At 49.8% G+C, this 10,556-nt stretch overlaps 1 protein-coding gene across 7 annotated transcripts in view; it reads left to right on the top strand.

The window, feature by feature from the left end:
* Window positions 1-10,556, top strand: part of LOC144100779 (uncharacterized) — a 320,982-nt gene that overhangs the window by 148,324 nt on the left and 162,102 nt on the right. For all 7 annotated transcript variants that reach the window (XM_077633622.1, XM_077633626.1, XM_077633623.1 and 4 more), the window contains 2 exons: window positions 5,945-6,040; window positions 6,311-6,406. In XM_077633622.1, coding sequence (XP_077489748.1) covers window positions 5,945-6,040; window positions 6,311-6,406 — 192 coding nt within the window. The remainder of the gene's footprint in view (window positions 1-5,944; window positions 6,041-6,310; window positions 6,407-10,556) is intronic.

The following is a 10,556-nucleotide window of genomic DNA, read 5'->3' as shown; positions in this document are numbered from 1 at the left end:
TGCCGGCATTCTTCGGCGTACAGGTGAGCTTCGGAGAGTAAGGTGGTCTCGGAAGGGTCAGGGTGATAAGGAAGGATGGTGTCCATGGTGGATGTAGGCTCCCGGCCATATAAGAGGAAAAAAGGAGAAAACCCCGTTGTTGTCTGAGTAGCTGTGTTATACGCGTACGTGACGAACGGGAGCACTTGATCCCAGTTGGAGTGGGCGGTGTCAACGTACATGGCGAGCATGTCACTCAGAGTGCGGTTGAACCGCTCAGTCATGCCGTTGGTCTGGGGGTGATAGGCGCTGGTGTAGCGATGAACGATTTTGCATTGCTTGAGCAGGGCCTCGACGGCGTCCGAGAGAAAAACACGGCCGCGGTCACTCAGAAGTTCTTTCGGGGCGCCGTGACGAAGAACAAGACTGTGTAGAATGAAGTGGGCGACATCGTTTGCGGTAGCAGATTTGAGAGCCGACGTTTCGACGTAACGGGTGAGATGGTCAACGGCAACGATGATCCACCGATTATTAGCCGAAGTAGTTGGAAGCGGGCCATAAAGATCAATGCCGACGCGGTCAAAGGGACGACCAGGGCAAGGTAACGGCTGCAAAGGAGCGGTGGCGGGGTGGGGAGGTTTCTTGCGACGTTGGCAGGCGATGCATGACCGAATGTACTGACGTATGTAGCGGTACATACCTCGCCAGTAGAATCGCTGACGAAGGCGAGCATATGTTTTCAGTACACCGGCGTGGCCGCATTGTGGAGCGGAGTGAAAAGAGGCACAGATTGTAGCACGGAGGTGTCGAGGGATGACCAACAGCCACTTCCGGCCGTCGGGGAGGTAATTACGGCGGTATAAGAGGCCATCACGAACGGCGAAGTGGTGGGCTTGGCGGCGAAGGGTCCGGGTCGAATGATGCGGCGAGGGAGTGTTCAGGAAGTTTAGCAGCGAGGTGATCCAAGGATCCTTCAATTGTTCGGAGAGCATATCAGGGATGTTGAACGAAGAGAATTCGTAGGCACAGACGAGGGCAGAGGTTGACTCGCATGGGAGTGGTGAACGAGAAAGGGCGTCGGCGTCCGAGTGCTTGCGGCCGGAGCGATAAATGACGTGTATATCAAACTCCTGGAGACGTAAAGCCCAGCGGGCGAGTCGGCCAGAAGGATCTTTGAGGGAGGATAGCCAGCATAGGGCGTGGTGGTCTGTGACGACATAGAAGGGCCGGCCGTAAATGTAAGGGCGGAACTTGGCAATTGCCCAAATGATGGCGAGACATTCTTTTTCTGTAACAGAATAGTTTGATTCCGCCTTGGTGAGGGCGCGGCTGGCGTAAGCGACGACGTATTCCGGATACCCAGGCTTTCGCTGGGCAAGAACTGCGCCCAAGCCCACACCGCTCGCGTCAGTGTGAATTTCTGTCGGACAGGCGGGATCAAAATGGCGAAGGATGGGGGGAGAGACCAGCAGGCGACGTAAAGTGCTGAACGCGGTATCGCAGGCGGGGGACCAAGACGAAAGGTTCGGGCTGCCGGCAAGAAGCTGCGTTAAAGGGGCGATGATACTGGCGAAATTTCGGATGAAGCGGCGAAAATATGAGCATAAGCCTATAAAACTGCGAAGTTCTTTTAAGGTGGTTGGTTTGGGGAAGTTAGTGACGGCGCGAAGTTTGGCAGGGTCAGGAAGAACGCCGTCTTTGGAAATGACATGGCCTAATATTGTGAGCTGCGTTGCACCGAAGTAACATTTTTTCAAGTTTAGTTGGAGGCCGGCGTCAGTAAGGCTAGTGAGTACGCGCTGAAGGCGGTGCAGATGGGAAGGAAAATCTTTGGAAAAAACGACAATGTCATCTAAGTAACACAGACAAGTTTCCCATTTGAGGCCACTGAGAATAGTGTCCATCATCCTTTCGAATGTGGCTGGAGCATTGCAGAGGCCGAATGGCATCACATTGAACTCATACAAGCCGTCTGGGGTGACGAAAGCGGTTTTCGGCCTGTCGTTCGCCGCCATCGGGACCTGCCAGTAGCCGGAGCGTAAGTCGAGGGATGAAAAATACTCCGCTCCCTGCAAGCAATCCAGTGCGTCGTCGATTCGGGGTAGAGGATAAACATCCTTGCGTGTGATCTTGTTGAGACGGCGGTAGTCCACACAGAACCTGATGGAGCCATCTTTTTTCGTCACCAAGACAACAGGAGAGGCCCAAGGGCTGTGAGAAGGCTGTATTATGCCGCGCCGAAGCATGTCGTCAACATTGTCACGGATGACGCGGCGCTCGCTCGGCGAGACTCGGTACGGTCGCTGACGCAAGGGAGCGTGGGTACCAGTGTCAATTGTGTGAGAGACGGCCAATGCGCGCCCCAAGGAGGGCTGGGAAAGGTCGAAAGAGTTGCGGAAGCGGCAGAGAAGTTCCAAGAGTTGGTCACGGTAAGCGGACGGAAGGTCGGGAGCGATGTTACGACGAAAGACGTCGATGGAAATCGGATCGGGCGCTGTCGCACAACAGGCTAAGGCAGTAACTGGGGAGCAGGCACGGGTATCGGAGAACTCGGAAGCAAGAGCAGGGTCCAGTTCTTCAATAGAGCCGAGGCATTCGCCGCGAAGAACAAACGACGGGTAAGAAAATGGGTTGGTGACATAGATGGCGCAGTGGCCATCGGAAATCGAGACAACGGCGAATGGAATGAGGAGGCGCTGATGGCGAGTGGGTGCTGCGGTAGGTGTGAAAAGAACAGGGCCGCTGAGGAAAGAGTCGGGGCGGAGCGGAACGAGGGCTGAAGAGGAGGGAGGTATGTCGGTGTCGGCAGCTACAAGAAGCTTAGCGGAGCGCACAGGTAGGTCACACAACGAAACATCACACAGGGGAGAAAGCTCAAGTTCCGCACGGGCACAATCAATCACTGCACGGTGGGTCGAGAGGAAATCGCAGCCGAGGATGACATCGTGAGAGCAGGCGGTCAGCACAACAAACTCGATGGTATAGGCGACGTCGTTGATAGTAACGCGGACCGTGCAGGCTGCGATGGGGTGGATGCGCTGAGAGGTGGCCGTACGTAGTGAAAAGTCAGACAGCGGCGTTGTCACCTTACGAAGTTTGCGGCGAAGAGCATCACTAATTACTGACACTGCAGCACCCGTGTCGACGAGCGCGAGAACGGGGACGCCTTCAACAGACACCTCAATCACGTTAGCAGGAGAACACGGAGGACTTAAAAAGTTGGCAAAACACGCAGTTCTTGCCTCCTGAACTGCGGCAGTCAGTTTTCCTCTGGGAGAGGGTCCGGGCGGCGGAGCATCGGAGAAATGGAACGTCGACGAGGGGAAGGCGAGCGACGAGTAGGGTACTGGGAGCGATGTGTAGAGGAGGCAGAAGAGACATTAGGCAAGGGCGGCCCGGAATCGTACCGGAAATTGCGCATGAAATCGCCAGAACGAGGAGATCGCTGACGGCAAAAGCGTGCGACATGGCCCGGAAGACCGCAGGAATAGCATATCGGTCGATTGTCCTCGGTACGCCAAGGGTTCGTAGGGTTTCGGCGGGGTCGACGAACCGGGACCTGCGGCGGGGGTATAGACGGCGGTGGAGCATAAAAGGCCGGGCTGCTCGGGTAGGCGGCAGAGGTGGGCGAGCGCCGTGTACCGGTGACTGCTTCAGCATAGGTGAGCGGCGCTGCCACAGGAGGAGGTGGGGGACTTGATGGCAGAACTGCAGCGACCTGCTCCTGAATAACACGACGGATTGTGGGCGTGAGAGATGGCGCCAGGTCGTGCGGAGGGCAAACGGGGTCGGGAAGGTGATGCAGCAGAGAAAGCTGGCGAGCGACCTCTTCGCGGATGAAGTCTTTAACCTGCTGCATGAACAGGGACTGCTCAACAGACGAGCCACCAAGGGCCAAGCCAGCAAGACCCCCCACAGGCGCGCCGGACTGCCGCGTAGATGCGCGTTGCTTGCGGAGTTCGTCGAAGCTTTGGCACAGCTGGATGACGGTGGCGACGGAGGTGGGGTTCTTCGCCAGCAGCATCTGGAAAGCGTCATCGGCTATGCCTTTAAGTATGTGGTTGACTTTATCCCCTTCGGACATGGAGGGGTTGACACGCTTGCACAGGTCGACGATGTCCTCGATGTAGCTGGTGAACGTCTCGGAAGGGAGCTGAGATCGAGCACGAAGACGTTGCTCGGCGCGAAGCTTCCGGACGGCGGGGCGGCCGAAAACGTCGGCGAAGCTTGTTTTAAAGGACGACCAGGTGGGAAGGTCGGCCTCATGGTTGCGAAACCATAGGTTGGCAACGTCCGTTAGATAGAATAGGACGTTGCTAAGTTTGACGGAATCGTCCCACCGATTGTAAGTGCTGATGCGCTCATAGGAGGCCAGCCAATCGTCGACGTCTTGGTCATCGGTGCCACTAAAAGGTGAAGGGTCACGCTGGCGCTGCACCCCGTGACAGAGTACGGTGGCAGGGAGGGGCTGCGATGGTTCACTCGGACCTTCCGGCATGGTGGCGGAGACGAGGAGCGTTCCACTTCGAAGTTCCAGGATGAGGACCGGGACGGGAACCGAGGCACCTCCACCAAGTGTCAAGGCGTTTATTCGAAGCACAGGTCGGTTGGTCTTGGTTGTCCGGCGACACAACGGGCACACTCACAGGCGTCGTTCGAAAAACCCAGCTGCACTTCGTCTGCTTCTTCGTTGTCCCGCTTGAACTCGTCCGCTTCTTCGCTGCGCTGCGCCTGTCGGTCCCATTACAATATATATATATATATATATATATATATATATATATATATATATATATATATATATATATATATATATATATATATATATATATAGCCGACCTTTGAGCTCCAAGACAAAACAATTGTTTTTGAGCCGCATCCTCTTCACAAGTTGCATCATTTAAATTGATGCTGGATGCCTTCGAAAGGTGGGAGGCCTGACGGCTCTCCAGAAATTTCTTCCCTCGTCTCCAGAAATTGTGAGAGGCAGAGAATCAAAAATTTCTTCTGTGCAGCTTGCCGCACGTGTTGACAGTCTGCATTTCTTTTAAAACAGCTTTTGCTGATTTCACTCTGTAAATGCTTTGTACGGTATTAGCTTCTTAAGATTGCCCCTCCTGCCACCGATTTCGGGTCGCACTGTGTATTCCACAAAGAAATAAACATAGCAGCAGAAATATGTGGTCCGCAGCAACCTTGATCGCTCAACAACTTTTTCATTTGCTGTAAATCCTGATTTCTTAACATTCGTAATAGATTCCGTGATAAATGAAGTGTAGAGAAGAAGACTGCACATAAAGCCGTGCTCTGTTACCTAGGGAGCGCTGCACTGCTAACTCCTACTATCCAGCTAAGCACAATGTACTACATCCCCGTGAAGTGCTTGCTTGACCAATACCCGCAGTTGTCTGCGCCAGCCTGGTTCTGTTCTCCTGCCTATCTCTTAACAGATCAAAAATCTGTCACTTTGTTGCTCTACTTGTGAATTAATAGAGCAAGAAACGGTCACTTCGGTGTTATAATACTTTTTTAAATAAATAAAAGCGGTCACTCTATTGTTCTATTTATCTTTTAATGGATAAAACTATCACTTTGTTGTTCCACTTACCTTTTAATAGATAAAAATATAACTTTGATCTTCCACTTATCTTTCTAATAAAAAACTATCACTCTACATAAACTTTAATAGGTAATAACTGTCCCGTTGTTGTTCTCCTTGCTTTTAATAGATAAAAAACGCACCAAGTGCAACGAAACGGAGGAAGCCAACTGCAAGTCTATGGGAACGGAGTGCGACTTCTCCGCCGGTGTGGCTATATGCACTGGTGAGCTGCAGCGCTTTGACGCTGGTGTGCCGTTTCAATCTTTAAATTGCCTCTGATGGCACAAGGCCGGCAGACTTCATTAATGAATCTTAGTTCAACTCGGTCTCCTCTATGGAATATTCTATTGTTTTGGTTTACAGACAGCAGTCGCAAAACCTGCACGCCGGAAGGAGAGAGAGTGTGCAGGGAAATTTTTAAAGAGTGCGACTTCACCGTCCGCGCTGCTACCTGCGTTGGTAAGCAGCCGTCATGCGCACTTGTAGCTCGCACGCACTTCTTGCGGTCAGACTGTTTTAGGGGGCTGTGAGGGACACCGCGGCGGAGGGACAACTGCAACCAGGGGTTCTGTAACATGCACTCACATCGCACAGCACACGGGAAATGCGACCGTGTCTCCAAATAAACAAATAAAGAATAAATTGTAATCCCCGAGTCAGCGGGGCCACTGCACGTTTCGGCGCAGTTTGCGGTCGCCTCGCCTTGTTTTATTTCCCTTTCCTTCGCAGAGCCCGACCGAACCGAGTGCAACGAAGAAGAGAAGAAGACGTGCAAGGAAATGGGAAAAGGCTGTGATTTTAGCGCCGGCGCCCCCTTGTGCGTGGGTGAGGAATTGTAGGCACTGCATTTTGCGAGCATTTCTGCGCCTGCCCCGGTGGGACAGCGTTAGTCTGTTGCCGTGTGGGCTACGAACGTCAGTGTGCAGTGGTTATAGCAAGCCAGTGAGCTCGAACGGCTGCGTCACAGGCATTCTTCTGTGAGTGTTGCCGTCCTCACTTGTTCGTCTTGGCGTACAAGTGAGCACAAGAATGCACCTTCATCGTTCTCTGAGCTTTTTTTTTATTTATTTCATTTATTTCCTCTTTAAGGACCCAAAAGCGTTACATAAGGCGGAAGCCGGTTGCCATGTTTGAAATTTCTTGAGAAAGCTCGAAAAAGAAAGCAAAATCCAACTCGAACAAGCAAGACAAAAAAGAGAAAAATACAGCAAACAATCAATAGGAAAATGCACAGCATGTGATGCCGTTCTATCGGGCTGAATGACGTATTAGCTAATATGACTTTTCCGTTCATCACATAATTTTGTTCGATCTGTGCAGGTTGCTGCGCTTTCGGGCAAGGAATTCTATAATAATGTTGCATAGGGGAGAATAAACTATTCATTGCTAGGGCACTATAATGCGTTTTAAAGACTGGCCGCCACTTAAACGGGAAGATCTTCGTATACGGGTGTTGTCAGAAGTCCGTGTCTGGACCGTTGGTGGCAACAGAACGTATGAAGATGAAGGCCCAAACGAGACATAAGCCGGCGTGATGCGAGGGATAGGAGTTGGAGGTTTTTATTGTTAAATGACGTGACGTTGAACTGTTTTGATTAACTGGAGGTGATACATCGCGCAGTGTGGTTTTGAATAGATTCGATGGTATCGGCGAGGTATGCTTGTGATGGATTCCTGATGGCTGATGGGTAATCAAGTTTTTGGTCTGGTGAATGTTTAATACGCCAGTTTATTTTTTATTTCTGGTAATGAGTTGCTCAGATTACGTCGCATGTAGCCCAGGGTGTGCGAGGCTTCGGAGTACATGGTTTCGATATGCGGTACCCATGATAGCGATGGTGTCATGTGCAGACCAAGATATTGTTATGTTGTTGTGCGCAGAACAGGGATAGAGTTCAGATAGTAGGTAGTGTTAGTCGGACTATGAAGGCGGGAAAATGTCACGACCTTGCATCTGTTGGAGACATGAGCCAAGTTTCACACCAAATACAGATAACGTTTCGGTCTTGTTGGAGAACGAAGGTGTCATCTTGATTGATTATGGTGCGGTGTACGACGCAACCGTCTGCAAAGAACCTCAGTTTAGATTTGATATTGGAAGTGAGGTCAATGGTGTAAACTAGAAACAATAAAGGAGACAGCCGGGCACCCCAAGGAACACCCGATGTCACGCTCGAGAGGAGAGTGACGATGTTAGCACATGTGAACTGTACGCGCTGTTTCATAAAGTGCTCAACCCACGATAACAAATATTGTGTTCCTCCAAAGCTGGACAAACTTAGCAGTGAATGATTATGCGAGACACGATCTAAAGCCTTTGAGAAGTCTAAAAATAGTGAATCTCTCTGATGATGGTCGTCCATGTACTGTAATAAATCGGGAGTAAATCTGGCTTCTTGTGTTTCACATGAAAATAGTCTCATAAAACCTTGCTACTGAGGGTAGAAGTAAATTGATCCAAGGGGTGCCATCATGTTTGATGCTATGGTAATGTTACGGGATGACTATTTGCAGCACAGTTAATCTGCTAGGCAGATGATCGGTGGTCTGGGACAGCAGAGCAGAACACAAGCGCGGACCACAGCTTCGTCGTCGTTTGCGACACTCCGGTTTCAGGATGGCGATGGCACCCATGCCTCCATCAAATGCTACGAGACGGCAAGCCGATGGGTACACTTCGACATGACTGATGGCTATGGCATTTATTTATTGGCGGAAGCTGCTAAAAGGGGACAGTGGTCAGAGATATTGGACGATAGTTGAAAGGGCTTGAGCGGCCTCCTGATTTGAAGAGTGGTATTATTTGTGCTTTTTTCCAGTCATCCGGTACGTCACCAGTGTCCAGGAAAATTTGGTATGCGGCTCGACAGTGATGGAGTGTTTTTCTTTTAGTAATTTGGTGTTTATTTCATCACTGCCAGCTGATATTGAAAGTGGAAGTGAATTGATAAGGTCCAATATGCCCACTGCATTAATTTATATTTTTTAAAAGGCTGCGAATGAATTATGGACACGTGATTAACAGAAGTAATGTTAGCGGGAGTAAAGACGGCAACGAAATAATCAGTGCGATAGCACAACCCTCACTTTCGATAGGGTCACCGCCGGTGTGAGCCAGTTGAGTTTGGGTGGGACAGGATTCATTCAACAGAAGACGCCACAATTTATTTGGTTTGATCGGAGAATGGAAAACAATTCGAGGATTCGGAATTTCTTCTTAGCCTCTGGAAGTTTATTTAGGTACTGTTTTACACTCATGCAGTATTGGTACCATTTACCAGGATAGTTGCTCTCCTTTGCTGTTCTGTTTCTCATGGTTCAGCAGTGATTTGAGGCGTTGTTAAACCAGGGGTTGTTAGTGACAGATTTTACAAGAGTAGTAGTAATGTATTCCTTGTTCAAGCTCACTGATCAGTTTTATCAACTCCCAGTTAGCATTAACCCTGCGAGATAGATAAAAACTTTGGAAAGTCACAAAAATTCTTCTAGTTTTTATCAATACTTTCGAAGTTTGCTCTTTTATAATCCGTGATTAATTTCTTTCCGGATCTTTTTCATTGATAATGAGCCGGCGAAGTAAACGAGGCTGTGAGCGCTGATGGCAGGCAGCAGGTTCATACTCAATACATTATCGGGGGCTGAAGTGTGCAGGAAGTCTAGCGTGCACTGTTGCCCCTGGTGGGTCATGATACGGTTTGTTGAAGGTCCAGCACTAGGTCGATTAATTGCCTAGATTCGGCTGACGCAGCATTTTAGGCAGACAGAAGAGACCGCTTGAAATTGGGATGATTGCAGCCGCCAAATGAGAATATCGGCATGCGGGGAAATGCAGTTTCAATATTGATTGATTGGGGCTTGGTGTAAGAAGTGACCACAGAACGGGAGCCCACGCGTACCCATGCAATTTGCAGGTTTTCGTCGTGACACATGAGCGAGGATGGTGAGCAGTTTTCCACTGCCAAGAGAGCTCTCCCTCCCCTCCGGTGGTTTCTATCGCCTCGGTGCAGAGTGCAATTCGAGATAGAGCAAAGGACTTCGTTTTCTCTAATCGTTATCTTGGTTAAAAGTATCAAGCCAGCGTCAATGTCTTTGACGAAGCTGAGCAGCTAGTCCCGTTTAGGTGTAATGTTTCGTATGTTAGTGAACCCAATGTTAAGCCTTGTGCATGATGGGCGCAGTGGCCGGATGGGAGTACTGGGTGCCGAATGGTGCGTCATTTATTGCTTTGTGAAAGAGTGCCTTTGGCTGACGTGCTTACGGGTACGTTTTCAGCGTTCTGGGAGCCTTTGGTGACACTGCTGGAGACAGGGTCTCACCGAAAAACTGCGCGCTTACACGGGACACGAAAAAGGAGACACGCACACACACAGCGCTGACTTACAACTGCGGGTTTTATTGCATTGCTCACAATAAATATTATAAAGAAAAAAACAAAAACAGTGGAAAGGCGAGGAATAATTCCTTCTGTCGCATTATATCGTCATAGCTATTCAAGATATTGAATCTCTTTTCTTGTCAATGCCATCGATGCTGTGCTAACGCAAGACGCGGCTTTCCTATCTATGATGAAAGCTTCTATCAGGGTCGCAGACGTAATATTTGTTGCCAATGTGAAGCTTGCCGAATCGTAGTTTGAAGGGACATTTCTGTGGTCGGATGAACTGCAATAATCTTGACCGTGCTACCCTTCCGGCAGAATCAATGCATTTTGTAATTACGTAATCAGGGCCCTTTAGTTTTTTTTTTCCCTCGTGCTAGGATGTTCTTTACTAGTTGTAAGATAGCTGCATTTAACTATTTCTGGATGACACTTTGACTCCGGGAATTTACCTACGCGATGCGCACGTTCAGTAGTGCAGGTGATCAAGATGTAGTTTCAGCTTGTCGGCACAGAGTGTTAGTACTTCCAGTTCAGAGTCTTTCCATGACTCGTCTTTCGCGTTTTTTAGGCCATGGAAAATAAGGTTATTTCTAC

The sequence above is a fragment of the Amblyomma americanum genome, chromosome 8 (assembly GCF_052857255.1).
Source record: "Amblyomma americanum isolate KBUSLIRL-KWMA chromosome 8, ASM5285725v1, whole genome shotgun sequence".
NCBI lineage: Eukaryota > Metazoa > Arthropoda > Arachnida > Ixodida > Ixodidae > Amblyomma > Amblyomma americanum.
Note: the sequence above shows the minus strand (reverse complement) of the source record. Positions and strands in the feature narration are given on the sequence as shown.